Genomic DNA, 16,252 nt, shown 5'->3' on the forward strand with positions numbered 1-16,252 from the left:
ATTCCTTTTCCAAGTCTAGTACTGGCTTTGCTAAGACCATTATCCAGGGGCTCCTGGACCCTTCCTCTTGCACACCCCCCAGTTGTTGTAAGCTATGGTAATCTACAGTACCTATACAGCTAATGCTACTGCAGCAGTGATCAATATGAAGAACATGGTACAGTTGTATAAATAAATTTACCAAAACAGTAGATGTTCGAATGATCATTGATGCAGTAGCCACATCATCCTACCACTGCCTGCTTTGTTTTTTGGTGTGTTTTGCCTGGGTGTGGACATGTATTTTCAATTTGCTAACAGTGTCCCCTCAGAACTTAGCCTGTCTCTTTCCCTCTCAGTTGGCATGAAAGCTCTGAAAGGCTTGGTGCCCATACCAGTCTTTTTAGTCATCTCAGCTCGAGCTGACTAATGGTTTGGGTCAGTGAAACTGCCCTGAAGCTGAGGAAGCTGGCTGGCTATTATATCCTATGCAGGATATAAGCCATGTGGCTTAGGCTTATACAGGAATCATCAGTCAAACATCTGCAGGATATAACCCATGTAGATTAGGCTTATGCCTCAGTGATCATTCGGACATCTAATGTTATGATACATTTACTTACACAACTGCACTTTAATGCAGATGAGCTGATGCAGATGATATGGAAATGTGTTTCACTTTGTATAATGATGGACCACTATACTGAAACAAAATTACTAAAATAATATTAGGTGTATTTTTGCCTTTACCTTATTTAAAATTTACTTATAAAGGCATGTTATCCAATTATTGTTACAATGGTGATCATTGCTAGCTACTTAAATGTAGGTTTAGAAAACATGCATGTTTTCCTATAAAATAAGCAGCTTAATCTTCAATAAAATGTGCACATCTCATAGAAATAATTATATGGCATAAAAAGGAATAAAAACTGCAGATCTTTTGAGACTTTTTTCACCATCTCATTGCTGCTGGTGGTACTTGTTACTCACCTGTCCAATATCCAGATAGGTTTTCAAGCAGGGACATGCATGCAGGATACACTCCATATCTTCTTTGGCATTTGTCAAATGTTTCCTGTCTGGCATTCCAACTAACTGCATTTTGGCACGTTCCAGATCTCTTATATACATTTTCATGTTAATCTAAAGATAAGTAAAAATGTGCACCAATCATAGAAACGTTAAGATAATATCATAAGTTACAGTTAAAGCATTTTAGTCATTAAGAGCACAGACTGACGAGTAATGAATTACACAGGGCAGACTTATAAGTAATTGATTATTGATTTATCATACTAGCTAATCATAATTGGTGACAAATTTATCTTCATGTGGTCACAGTGCATAAATAATGTAGTGTGTCTAATTTTAGTGAGTTGAATACAACCTTTCAGGTTTGAAGTGTGCATTATTTTGATATAATGCTTACTGTACACCAGCTTCTACAGACTGCCACAGAAACTTGAAAGGTGCCAGTCATAAGACCCAAGGAAGTGTTGTACAAATCACATTCAAGGCAGGTCATAAAATGTTCAATATTTTAGTCACAATGTAGAGCTATGAAAAAGCAGTAACATTATGAGTAAGTGTTCAGACGAGAATAAAGTGTCATGTCATAAATTTATTTTTATATGTTCTTTCCTTTATGACTGCTGGCAATCAGTGTCCCCTCTAATCACCTAGAGAAGGCATCATCCAGACATCAGTAAAGAGTGGTTTGTCCATTTGCTCACTCTCCATCATAATCTCTACTTCCTTGCAATGAGTATAGCGTGGTCCCAGTGGCCGGAGTCTAACTTCAACCTCCAGACCACACCAATCCATATTTAAGGTTGCAGTCTCATTGTTACCAGACTAGGAAATGTGCATAGATTTGTGATATTCTTTTTTGTTATTACGTTCCCTGGTAGTGTGAGAAGTGTTTATTTATATGTTCCTAAGCTCCCCTCCAATCCATGGCTGCTGCTCATGACCACCATTGAGTATTTATTGAAATATCAAAAAAATATAAGTATCAGAATGGATTTTCTCCAGTAGAATTATTTCAGACATTACAACTGTCAAAATGTATTTCAGATGAGAAAATGTGTTTGTATTCTGTGAAGCAACTATATGTTGCAAGTTTGAATAAAGCTCATAGTAGTGCTTTGTTATAAAACAAAGGAATATTATGGAACATTGCTTGCCCGAGAGAAGCGGTTAGAAACAAATGATAATTGAAAGGAGGTATAAAATAATACCTCCACTGGGTGTCAGTAAATCAGATGGTCTTGTAACCTCCCTTCCCCTTGGATGAGGAAAGCATGAAGTTGCTCACTAAATCCCTCCCCAGCCACCTCCTTCAGCATTTGAGATGCTAATCAACACTGCTCATCTGTGCTGCAAAGCTTCATAGGTGTCATCTTTGCACCACTGAGCTGACTTTCATATCATAAATGTAGCATCTATTTAGCAGTTATATTCAAACCATAAAATACTTACATTTTTTATTTACTGCATTTTGTAAATGTGACACCTAACCTTTTAGTATAAGAAGCAATATATATTTGTATATATATATCATCTATATATTTTTTAACCTGACAGCTCATTTCTTATTAGGATGAACATTTGGCCTTGTTAAAAAGAGCGATCATGGGAATGGCAGTAATTTATGTAATCTGTCCACTGCAAATCCTGGTAAAGAAAGCAATTTTGACTAAACACTTTTTGTCGCTGGTTGCCATAAGACAGAATTCAGCAAGGTAAAAATAGAATGTGTGGTGCAGGTTGCTGATTTGCAGATTCTAAGTTTACCCCTACCAGAGTAGCCTGTTTTTTTTTTTTTTAGAAAAAAGATGGCTATATCTGCTAGAAATGTTTTAGGAATTGGCTAGCTGGTATTGAAAAATTATCTGACATCTTCTGACTAATTATTAGAGTATGCATGTGTGTTTATGTGGGTGGTGGAAGTGGAGGAGGGGGCATTAGCTCTAGAGGGTTTGTTTTAGATCTGGTGTCCTACTATGAATAGCTGACCACCAATGTGTGAAGTCTCATTGGCCAGCTTCAGCTTAGCTACACCATCGTTACCATGTTGAGGGGTTATGTATTATGACACCCTATCGTTGTCATCATCATCAACTCTCTTTTTCCCATTTTCTACATGGAGTCATGTTGTTGTGTCACTTGTCACCATCTCTCTCTATTCAGTGCTACTCCCTTACCTTCTTCAACACATGCCTAATTGTCATAGGTCTTCTCTCTCACAATCCATCCACCTCTTTACTGGACACCCTCGTTTCCTCTTGCCTTATTCCTGTCTGTTCCAAATCTTCTTCACCAGATTTTCTTCTGCTTTTCTGCACATATGCCTGAACCACACTAATCTGTGCTCTTTGACTTTTTCTATAATTGGAGCTACTTTGTCCTCTGCTCTTAGGTCTTCATTTTTGAATTTGCCCCACAGTGTCCATCCTACCACCGTCTCAGGCACTTCACTTATATAACCTCTAACCCTCATCTGCTCTGCCTTTACATCCCAGGTTTTTGTACCATGCAGTAGTGCTGGTCGCACCACTGTTTTGTACACCTTATTTTTCAGCTTTTTTGTTATTTTTATGTCATGCACTACTCCTGACACTCTATGTCAGTTGGCTGCAGCCCCTCTGATTTTAGCTTTGACGTCCTCATTCAGACTTTTTTTCTCTTCATCCACCCTGGCAGATACTTGAAGCTGTTAACGTGTTCTGCTGTTTTCTCTTTTATCTCAGTTTTCAGCTATGACACCCTGCTTAGCATTATTTCCTGTGCACAAACTTGCAGCTATCCTTGTTTGTTTGTTATGAACTGGCTCTACATTAGTCTACATAAATGTGCTAATCCACTCCCATCATTAACCTTTTTCCCTATAGCTAGGCTTGCAGTGTCATATTAACCTACTGACTACTATCTGTGGATTGCAATTTGAACACAACCTGAAGAAATAGCATGCTTTTTTTTGGAATAAATGTCAGATTTTATGTTGTCCCATCTCACCTTCATTCTTGACGGCTGGGTTCGGAACACAGTATTGGTTCTGACTCAGCCCAATACTAAAGCTTGAGAGCTTCCACTGGCTCAAGGCTATACCCTATCCCATGATGCCTGGCGAGAGTTACCCAGATTTTGCTTGCCATTTTGCTAGATCGAGATTGCTAAGTTTTAGTATTTTTTTACTTTTTGGTCTATTTTTCTTCTTAGTTAGGATTGTAAACTATTTAAAACCTTTTCCTTATCCTCATAGAGGATTTTTGGTGTGTGTGAATTAATAGTTAGACTCTGTGTTACTGCTGTTTGTGTTTTTTCTTGTTGTGTGGGCTGTCGTTTCCCTCGTAGGCCTGTATTTCTATCCCTATCTCATTAAACTTTAATTTTATTCTCAATGAACCCATTTAAATTAGAGGGTTCATTTTTTGCCCTTGTTGTGTTAGCCCGTTTAACTTAAGAGGGCTCCCCTTCCCTTTTTTGCAATCCATTTTTACTGAGGGTCATCGTTTTAGTTAGAGACGTCTCCTCTGGCTAGTCAAAGACATTGGTAATCTCCAAACTCTGGACCCCACCCATTTCGGGTTTGTAAAAGGCAGATCATGTCTCCTAAACCTGACAGACTTCTTTGAAGCAGTCACCAAAGCCAAGATGAGGGTAAGGTGGTTCACACAGCCTATCTAGATCTCGCCAAGGCTTTCAACACCATCCCCCACTCTGGAATTATAGATAAACTCACTAAATTAGGTATAAATCCCTATGTCACAAGATGGGTTGCCAACTGGCTCACTGATAGAATGCACACTGTGAAAGTAGCAGACTCCAAATATAACTTCAGACCAGTGACAAGTGGAGTACCACAGGGTTCAGTCCTAGGTCCTCTCCTGTTTGGTATCTACATCTCTGAAGTACAGGCTAATACAGAAGGTCTTTGGCTAATGAAGTTCACAGATGACTGCAAACTAGGAGCCATAATCAAAACTCCTAACGATGTGGACATCCTACAAAAGGGCCTCCCTGAGACAGATGCCTGGTGTCAAAGCCATGGCCTCAAGCTCAATACCAGAAAGTGCATTGTCATTCCTTTTGGTAAAAACTCTGTACCCATGAACTACCACATAGGCGGTAGTCTACTTAACACCGAAAGTGTGATAAGAGACCTTGGAACACAGATGGACAGTAGTCTCTCCTTTGATAATCACATTGCCACAGTAGTCAAGAAATCCTTCTGTGTGGCACACCTCATCACAAAAGGTTTCTCATCCAGGAAAAAAGAGGTAATTGTTCCCCTCTACTCATCACTCATTAGACCCATTATAGAGTACAATACCCCTTTTGGTATGTACCTCACAAGACATCTACAACAACTGGAAAGGCCACAGAAATACCTCACAAAGAGGATTACTGGCCTCAAACAGATGCCCTATGCAGACCATCTCAAAAAAACACCAGCTTTACTCTGTCGCATATCGCCTACTCAGAGGCTATCACTGCCTAACATACAAAGCTATGTCAATCCCAGAGCTGTTGGACATGGCTCCACTTAAATAAATCCCAATCCCTCCGAGCTACATGCTCTAGTGACCTAAACCTTGTCATCATAATAAACAGAACATGCTGGAGGGATAGATTCCTGTCCCAGAGACTTCCCATACTCTGGAACAAACTACCTGTCTATATCAAACAAAGCTCCTCATTCACACTCTTCAAGAAAAATCTTGATGATTGGATGGGAAATAGAAAATTCACCCCGGGGATCACTTCTGTGGCTCTGCTCGATAGGGGCACAGGAAAATAATTTTCTTGGGTGGCGAAAGCCAGAGTCCCTTTTTGGCTAGGCTTATATAGGCCCTAGGGCCAATAGCCTAGTGCCAACCTATGAGCTGTTCTTTAAAAAAAAAAAAAGTAGCTAAACTTGTTGTTTAGTGTTAAGTTTCTTTTTGCCGTGTCTGTAGTGGTGTTAGTTTGGTGACAGTATTTGCTCTTTATTACTGCTAAAATGTCTAAAGATTCTGGTGAGAAAGTTAAAGAAGCCAAACAATCTGGCATCAAAAAGTGTGAATCGTGCACACAGAATATGTCTCTGACTGATGGGCACACTAGTTGTGTTTACTGTTTAGGTGCCGTTCATCTGCAGGACTCCTGCTCGATCTGCCATGGATTCAGTTTCAGGGTCCTGCAGGAACAAACTTATTGTGAGGGGTCTGCTTAATGTCCTTCTGACATGTAGCAGTAGAAGGGAATCAGACGTCAAAATCTTCTCAGTCTCCCTCTTCTGAAGTCTTCAAAAATATCTTCTTCCTTGGCTCTGGTGTCTGAGCCGGCTAAGAAGTCCAAGCATGCATCTTCGGATCCGAAGGCTATTGGGCCCAAAAAGACAACAGCTCCATCGGCTCCACCATTTTTATCGGAGTTGACTCAGAGCCACAAAAGGAGCCAGTCCCCGACTTTGGAACCGGTCTACTCAGTGCCCCAGTCACCCCTGTTGCAATCGGTGGCTGTTAGCCATAAATCGTCCACTATTTCCTCTCGATCATCCAGGAGCCTCCTGGATGATGATGTGGAGCGGGTGGTCAAGAGGTTGCTGTGTACACCAGCCTTAGCCAAAATTCTCATGAGCCCAGCCCAGATGGAAGTCGAGCCGACTACTATGCCTATCTTGTCTTCTGTTCCTCCTCCAACTTGGATGAGCTCGGAGCTGGAGTGCCTGGAAGTCCATGCGGTGTAACTGTCGGGTCTGAAAACCACTACCTGTATATCGACCCGACTTCTGCTTCTACCTCGTCGATACTGTCTTCTATCGAGGGGTCTCGGAGCCAACACTCCCTCATCGGGTCTGGGGAGGCGAGATGGGTCAGACCCTTGTCATATCCAATTCTTCCTCTTGGGGCCTTGGCACAGGTGAGTTTGATGCCCACATCAGCCTTGGAGCCATCCTCCTTAGCACGGGAGGGATCTCCGGGTTCCTCAGAGCCAGAGGCTCTCTCGGGCCGGGACCGCAGTGCCTTCAAGGTGATGAGAAGCATGCTGTATCCTCAGACTGCTCCACCCTCAGCTTCAGCTACTCTTCCCCCTAAAGGACCAGTGTCATCCTCAGTATCATCCCTCCAGCCCAAGTGTAGAGAACCAATGCCCCCAGAATGCCCCAGTGGGTGATCCCCTCTCTTCTGAAACCTCCCCAGAGTACCCCTCAGAGGAGATCCCTCAGAAGAGAACTTGTAAGAGGAAGCATTTGGACTCCCCTGAGTCTGTCACATCAGATACAGACTTAGAGGATTCAGAAGGGTCCCCATGATCGCCCTCTGAGGATCTCGCTTTTTCAGGCATCCTAGAGATCCTGAAACAGAAAGGTGGTTGGAAGAACCTTTATCCTTCAGAAAATGAGTCCATATATCTGGAGGCATTTGGATCTCGACCCTCCACCTCTTGGATGTCTCTGCCTTTCGACAAACTCCTGGGTGTAGTCAGTTGAAAGGTATGGGGCTCTCCAGAATCATGGGGACTTGTTCTGAGGAGGCCCAACAAATTTATTACAACAACAAACCACGAACCAGAGACTACACCATATAAAAATAAAAACTTTAATTCTCTCTGATGTCTTGGCAATACTGCCCCTGATGATAAGGAGTTTTTATCCAATGGTATCTCAGTAGATGCTATGGTGGTGGTGGCAGCCACCAAGAAGGAATTAGCGGAGACTTCTTCATCTGTTCATCTGCCGAATAAGAAATCTCAAATGATGGACAGATATGGGAAGAGTATGTTTTCCTTAGCTGGCCTTTACACTCATGTCGCTGATCTATTTATCCCATTTCACTCGATTTCAGAGGGATCTCCTGAAAGAGCTAGGAGACTCCCTTCAAGGTGCTTCAGCTGAGGGTGTGCCGGACAAGGTAAATTCTCAGCTTTCGACTTTGAACTCTGGTTCATAGGTTGGTACTAGGCTATCAGCCCTAGGGCCTATACAAGCCTAGTCATAACAATTCCCTGGCTATTTCTTCCAAAAATATTTACTTCCCTGGACCCCTGTCTAGCAGGGCAAATGACGTGATTCCCAGGGTGAATTTCCTGTGAATTTTTGTAGTGAACTCTTCCATGGGTCTCATCTTGTATGCAACAGATGGAGCAAGTAGGGCAGGAGGCACAGGAATAGCTCTCAGAAGACATTACTGGATGTTACTTTATGAGTTTGCTGAACCCTTTAAGTCTTCCTTTATAAATGTCCCTTTTGATGTCTCGTCTTTGTTTGGGCCAAAGGTTAAAGAGACTCTGACCAGATCCAAGCAAGAAGACAAAACTCTGTCTGCCATGGGAGTACGTTTCTCCATCCCTGCCAGATCTTATCCCAAACGCCAGAAGGGTGGAAAAATGTGGTTCTGGAAATCCCAAAGAGCTTCGCCAGACACATGTGGTAAATTTTTCCCCAGGGGCAGAGGGGGAAATAACAATGGAAGACACCACCCTCGTGGCAGGGGGGGGTCTGCAGAATCAGGGTGACAGAGATACTTTCAATGGCAGGCCCTTCCAGTGCTCCTGAAAGGAGGCCCTCCTGCCCACCTCTGGAAGCAGTTGGGGGCAGATTATCGCTGTACCCAACAGCCTGGCTAAGCATCACCCAAGACAAGTGGGTACAGTTGATTATATCCATGGAAACGTCATACCCTTTTCTACTCCACCCCCACCAGCAAGATCAGTCCCAGACATTCCACCTTGTCAAAGGGATCAAGCAACTCTAGAAATTCAAAAGTTGCTAGAAAAAAAAGTCACCCAAAAAGTCCCTGCAGACCAAATCAGATCTGGACCTTACTCAAGGTTCTTTTTAGTTCCAAAGAAGATAGGGGACTGAAGGCCCATTTTTGATCTCAGCAGACTGAACAAGTCTGTCAAGAAAACAAAGTTCCAGATGGTGACACTGCAGTCCATACTCCCTTTTTTGGGAAAGGACAATTGGATGTGCTCCATCGATCTCCAGGATGCATACTACCATATAAAGATGGACAGGTGATCCAGGAGGTACATACACTTCCGGCTGGGAGCCAGTCATTACCAATTTAGAGTGCTGCCCTTTGGACTCACTACAGCCCCCAGAGTGTTTACCAAATGCATGGCAGTAGTCATGGCTCACCTGAGATGGCTAGAATTCCAGGTGTTTCCGTACTTAGATGACTGGCTCCTCACCACCACCACCCAGCATCTACTGACCAAGGCAAGGGACTCCACTATACATCTATGCTCAGAGCTGGGCATTACCATAAATTATGAAAAATCTGCCTTGTTGCCTTCACAGCATATTTCATTCATAGGAGCAGACTTAAACACAAAAGACATGGTAGCTAGACTACCTCACGAAAGGGTGCAAATTCTGCACTATCAAGTATCAATCTTGCTCTTGAGAAGGAAGGTGCAGGCAGAGTTTATTCTCAAGGTTCTGGGGTCGATGGCAGCTGCGATAACTTTAGTCCCACTGGCGTGTTTACACATGAGAGTATTACAGTGACTTCTCTTTGCTCAGTGGTCCATGCAGGAGTTACCCATTTCACACAAGATCCTCATTACGGATACCTGTTAGAAGGACATATGTTGGTGGCTTCAGTCCATGCAGGTGATGATAGGCAGACTGTTTGTTCCCCCCATTGAGTAGCTACAATGACCATGGATGCTACCCAGATAGGGTGTGGGGGCATTATCTGGGACAGACTGTCCAAGGGACTTGTCAAGAACATGAATACCACTTGCACATCAATGTCTTAGAGATGAGAGCAGTGCTTCTGGTGTTGCAAGCATTTCAGAGCTCTCTTCCAACAGATACGGTTGCAATACAGATGGACAATATGTACATGGTGTGGTACATCAACAAACAAGGTGCAACCAGATCCTACCCTCTGTGTCGAGAGGCTCAAAGAGTATGGCAATAGGCAATTTTCTCTCAATGTTTTCTGACTGCAATGTACATTCTGGGGAAATCCAACATGAAAGTGGACAAGTTAAGCCGCTCATTTCTTATGGCTTATGAGTGGTCCCTGAAACAAGAAGTTGTGAACCCAATTTTTTGCAAGTGGGGCCAGCCTTGCTGTAACCTCTTTGCCACTTCCATGAATGCTAAATGCAGCAGCTATTTTGCCCTAATCCCCCCCTCCGGTAGAGTCACCAATTGAGGCACTTGTTCACGATTGGCCCCAGGGACTACTTTATGCCTTTCCCCCATTTCCATTGATACCCAAAGTTCTTCAGAAAGCAAAGTCATTAAGTCACAAACTAATTCTCATTGCTCCATACTGGCCTCGACAAATCTGGTTCCCTTTCCTTTGGCCCCATCTTTAGGAGGAGCCTTGGATCCTGGACCCAGTTCCAGACCTTCTGACTTATCAGTCAGGGATGCTCCACTCCTCTGTTCAGACTCTCAAGCTGACAGCTTGGTTACTCCACTTCCCTTCTTAGCCAGGCTTCCAAACATTTCCCTTGTGGTGCGACACATTCTGGTTTCATCACACAAGAACACAACTAGAAAACTGTATGCTAGCAAATGGAAAAGGTTTTCTTGCTGGGCTGTCAGAAATAATTTAGATCCATTTACAGCCCCTATTTCTTCAATTCTTGAATTTTTTAGCAGAAATTTTCACTCAAGGTGCAGTGGCAGTTACTGTACGAGTACAACTTGCTGCCATTTCAAACTTCTACATAGGAGACAAGGGATCCAATATTATGTCTCACAGATTTTGCAAAACTTTTCTGAAGGGTACATTCCTATTAAGACCCCCAATAAGAGAGATGCCACCTCTTTGGGATCTAAATTTGGTACTTTCTAAGTTCGTTCTCCCTCCATTTGAACCAGCTTCATCTTGCCCACTAAAATTTCTAACATGGAAGACAATTTTCTTAGCCATTACTTCAGGCAGGAGGGTTTCAGAACATCAAGCCCGGTCTATTCGTCCTCCCTAAGAGAGAGAGAGAGAGAGTCTCTCTGAGAACAAATACTTCTTTTCTGCCCAAAGTATGCTCCGAGTCCAACTTAAATCAGTCTATTGATTTACCTGTCTTTTTTCCCAACTATAGCAACAAGGCAGAATATAAGTTCCACCAACTGGATGTCCATAGACAATTATGTTTCTATTTACATAGCACAAAGGAGTTTAGAAAATCCAATCAGTTATTTGTTTCCTTCTCGGATAACAAGAAAGGAACTCCAGTCTCAAGGGTCACTTTGTCTAAATGGCTTACAGATACCATTTCTTATGTATATACCTCTCAGCAAAAGCAACTACCAGGGAGAATTCAAGGGCATTCGACTAGAACTATGTCGACCTCCACTGCCTTTCAGGCCAGACTTCTGCTGGATTCAATCTGTGCTGCAGCCACATGGGTTAATCCTCATACCTTTATCACTCATTACAAAGTAGACATGGCCTCCTGGAACAGGGCTTCCTTTGGTTCCACTGTTCTGAAGAGTTTATTCCCTTGGGCCACCAGAGAAAGAAGGTGCTGGGGACGCTGTCCCAACCATCAAGAATGAAGGCGAGATGGGACAACATAACATAAAGAAGTTATGTACTCACCATAATGTTCCATGTTTGTTGTCCATAATCTCGCCTTTATTCTTGCATCCCGTCCTCCTTCCCCCTACCTGGAGGATCGAGAGGAAAGTTTCTGGAATTCGTCATGAGTTTTCTGATTCCCTTCTCGCTTCATGACATGTGGGCTAAGGAATAGTCTGTCTACCTTATGTTTTGATAAATAATATTCTCTAGTATATGTAAACAAGATCTGGGGAACTCTCGTCAGGCATCATGGGATAGGGTACAACCTCGAGCCAGTGGAAGCTCTCGAGCTTTAATATTAGGAGGAGTTGGAACCAATACTTGGTACCAAACCAAACCGTCAAGAATGAAGGTGAAATTATGCACAACAAACATGGAACGTTATTCCGATTACATAACTTCTTTTTTCTTCCTGCATAACTTTTGGAATTCTACATGCAGATATACTGAAACACTGCAAAATGTTGCAATTACCTCTTAAGGTATTGTAGATAGCATGATGAAATTTTTAAATGTCAGTATGCAGCTAAACATAATTGTGGATTGCACTGTTACGTATTCCTTATCACAATACAGTGTGTACAAGTGCTGGTGACTGGTGTTATCATACTGCAGAGATGTATCATGACACAGCGTGCAGAATATTTACTTGCTGCACTTCTGAGGCAGACTTGCAAGAGTGACGTGTGGAGTATTGAATATTCTGTGTTAGAACTATAATGTGATACGTGATTCAACCCCCCTGCAAAAAATATAATTTTTCATGAAAGACCAATTTTGTTTTAAAATAGAAAGGCTAAACTGCTATAATTCCTTGGCTAATGTTATAAAATATTATCAACCCATGATATGAGGCTTTTTTGTCTACTCACTGCTTTCTTCATCTAATTATTTGGTCACTAGGAAAGTAATATCAAGTCTGAACAACAGGGAGTGTCCAGTTCACTGTGATAGTGACTGTACTAGGCTGATGATAGTACACTTAGGAAACACACTAAGCACCCACTAATTTCTGCAGATGCTGTTAATATTTAGATATTTATCATAATGATGTAGTTTAACAGTGCACAGTTCACCTTTGCCCGTGTGGAGTATGCTTGCCAGTTGAGCTCTGGATCTGGTAGATTGTCTAGGGCCATGTTGCAGACTCCAATAGCCATATCTTGCTTTCCCAGGAAATGAAAGATTTTTGCCAACCGGTTTAGGATTAGAGGATCATCCTTGGCTGCATCAATTGCCTGCATGGATCAAAAAAGTAAAAGCACAGCAATCAGGGCAGAGGTGAGTATGTACATTATGCGGCTGACATTTTTCGTCATGCTGGCTAGAAGCTGTCATGTGCATAATTACAGAGCAATGCAAGCCTGATCATGTCTTCTGCTGCTGTCATTACAGTGTGGGAGACAAAACACACCCTTGCATAAGGACTGTGACAGTCATACATTTCTCTAGCAATGTCATAAATAAGAAACGGACTTAAAGAGACCCATACAGTATCTGGTAATCACACTAATCAGAAAACTAAGCAGAAACACTATAAGTAAAATACTGGAAATCAGACTCAGTTCAATATTACACTTCTAACTAGTTTTCAGCTCTGTCATATGCCAAAATAGCACACACTACTGTCATTAACATCACTGTTTCTCTCTCTTTTAAAATAATAATCAGGGGTTTTAAAAACAGTGAACCCATAAAACCTAAAGAAACCCAGCAAGCCAGCCATATAAAAATAAATTAAATCCCATTCCGAGTTGTAGAAAAACAACGTATCAGTATATGTATGTGCATGCTTAATGTACACACACACACACACACACACACGTACACACACATTTATATATATTTATATATATATATATATATATATATATATATATATATATATATATATATATATGTTATATGTGTTTGCATCAGTGAGTAATGAAATGGGCAGTCTTACAGGTAAAGAAAGCGTGTAAGGAGTAACTGGTAGTCTAGGAATGGCTGTTCTAGTTTAGATGTGGTCTGAGGTAAGGGCATGGCAAAATGCTTGGCTATTATAGGTTGGGTGGAAAGTTTGGGTTTCTCTTAAAGTAATAGAGAGGTTTGTGAAGTGGCAGTATATATTAGAATGCTGTTATGTAATAGTGTGGTAGTAGAATGTGCTGGTAATTTAGGAGGAGTATCAGAAGACGCTGAATTAAGGTGAGGCAGGTGCAAAATGCCAGTGGCAGGAGAGCGAAGTGTGCAGACTGTCAAGTTAGTGGGTTGTCAAGCAGTCCAGACATGTACAGAACAAGAGTCTTCTAGCAATGAAATGTACAGTCAAGTAAGATTGTAAAGTTAAGAATGGAGGGAAAAACTGTGAAATATATGTAAATCCAAGGGGAATATATTGCATACGGTATGTGGTAAAAGAGAGAACAGATTGCTAAAAGAGAAAGTATTGCACACTATGGCAGACTAAAATGCGAAAAAAACAACTTAAGCATGCGTTGGTTTGGAGAAGGAACAGTAATAAGTTGTCACCCATTGCATGACATCATGTGTTCATTTATTCCAGAATTTGCAGTAAAAGGTTGCATTGCATATATTTATATTTCTTTACAGTGAAGAATGATTTCATTTTTGTTCATTTGCTGCTACAAAGGTAATAACATATTTGGAAGTACTTATGTTAACTGCCTCTCTAGTTCATGACTATGATGTATGAAGTTGCTTGTAAATATAACATCTTATTTTGATAGAAAGCAAGTTTATCTTTAATGATCTAGTATAAGGGTGCTACCTCAGTGATGCTAGGAAATGAATCCATAAAACAGCATTTCATAAAACTATAAGTAATGGTTGGGTCATGTTTAAAAATTTGTAAGCCATACTGCATTTGGACACTAAATTTACCCAGTATTTTGTATTTTATATTTAAAAAAAAAAGGAATGTCAGACGTTATGTAAAACTTAACTCATTTGAATCTTATCTGAACATTTAAAGTATAAACCTCCCCCCCACCATGTCAGTTTGTCAAAGGTGATGTCAGAAAATGCAAAGAAAGTGAAGCCAGTTCACTGAAACTGCCTTCAACGAAAGTGGAGATTGCCTTTTTCTGCACTGTTTTGCAACCTTGGAATTGGTATATATAATACTGGTGTGTTTGTGGGGGCTGTTCCCTCCACATCGGGGGTACAGTGGGGCTTGCTCCCTTGCAAAAAATTGTTTCAATGTTTGCTGAAGGTGGTTTCAGTGAACTGGTTTTGGATTTGTGTTTGTTGAAACTGTCTTCAATGGATCAACATGAACCCCTCACACTTGATGGATCAACATGAACCCCACGCACTCAATGGATCAACATGAACCCCACACACTCGATGGATCAACGTGAACCCCTCACACTTGATGGATCAACATTAACTCCTCACACTCGATGGATCAACATGAACCCCTCAAACTCAATGGATCAACATGAACCCCTCAAACTCAATGGATCAACATGAACCCCTCACACTTGATGGATCAACATGAACCCCACGCACTCGATGGATCAACATGAACCCCACACACTCGATGGATCAACATGAACCCCTCACACTCAATGGAGCAACATGAACCCCTCAAACTCAATGGAGCAACATGAACCCCTCAAACTCAATGGATCAACATGAACCCCTCACACTTGATGGATCAACATGAACCCCTCACACTTGATGGATCAACATGAACCCCTCACACTTGATGGATCAACATGAACCCCACACACTTGATGGATCAACATGAACCCCTCACACTTGCTGGATCAACATGAACCCCTCACACGTATACTGTACAGCATGTTCTCATACCTTTTTTTTTGTTACAGTCATTCTCATACAGGTAGAAAGAGTGTTTTACCATAAGGTATCATAAACATATTTTTTGAAGAGACATGCTTGTTTTTTCTAATTATTTTAATTCTGAAAAAAACTTGAGGTCCCTTTTAAAAAATAATGAGACATGAAGAAAAGTACAATAAGCAGGTTTTGCCACATACTTAACAGCATGTGAAACCATCCTTTGAGATAGAGCAAAATGCAAGAAAAAGGCAGTGAAGAGTCGTAAGGACATACTGTTACATAAATACAGATAAAAGCTGGTGAAGGATTACATTTGATGGCAGATCCAAAGTACCAAATACAATTTGGAAATAAATAAAAGCAGGTATGTTTAAATCTTGTCAGACACACACACACACACACACGCACGCGCACGCATGCATGCATGCACATACACATGCACACACACATTGGTTTTTCATTCTTTGTGTCTTGTTGAATAATGTCATCATCATTCAGCTGGAAGGACTATTTTACTATAAATCTGCACAAGAAACCTACTGTAAAATACAGTTTGTTGTGACTTTTTTAAAGTTAAAAAGAACTGATATTGCCAACATCCTAGCAGGTTCAGTGCTAATGTTACCCCCTCTCACCCCCTAGAGGGCCCATCTCTATACCGGAAGAATGCAAAGTTCCTATAATCATGGCTGCACAGGTAAAAAAAAACACTCTCCAAAGCCAAGAACACAGCATCCATGGGACCTGACAATATCCCAGGCTGCGTTGTACATGAACTACAGAATGAACTGGCACCCTACCTAAGTACCATGTTCAATCATAGCCTCACCTCAGGCTTTGTATCCACTGAATGGCGCACTCCACAAAGGGGGAGCCATGACAGACCCCGGGAACTACCTCCCCATTAGCCTGACGAG

At 41.6% G+C, this 16,252-nt stretch overlaps 1 protein-coding gene across 1 annotated transcript in view; it reads right to left on the reverse strand.

Moving 5' to 3' along the window:
• Positions 1-16,252, reverse strand: part of TTC22 (tetratricopeptide repeat domain 22) — a 389,648-nt gene that overhangs the window by 25,091 nt on the left and 348,305 nt on the right. Inside the window, exons 5-6 of the mRNA XM_044085499.1 lie at positions 12,599-12,760; positions 973-1,125 (exon numbers count right to left, since the gene is read on the reverse strand). Of these exons, the coding sequence (XP_043941434.1) occupies positions 973-1,125; positions 12,599-12,760 (315 nt within the window). The remainder of the gene's footprint in view (positions 1-972; positions 1,126-12,598; positions 12,761-16,252) is intronic.

This window comes from Protopterus annectens, chromosome 10.part0, assembly GCF_019279795.1.
Source record: "Protopterus annectens isolate FY-2018-M chromosome 10.part0, PAN1.0, whole genome shotgun sequence".
Lineage (NCBI taxonomy): Eukaryota > Metazoa > Chordata > Ceratodontiformes > Protopteridae > Protopterus > Protopterus annectens.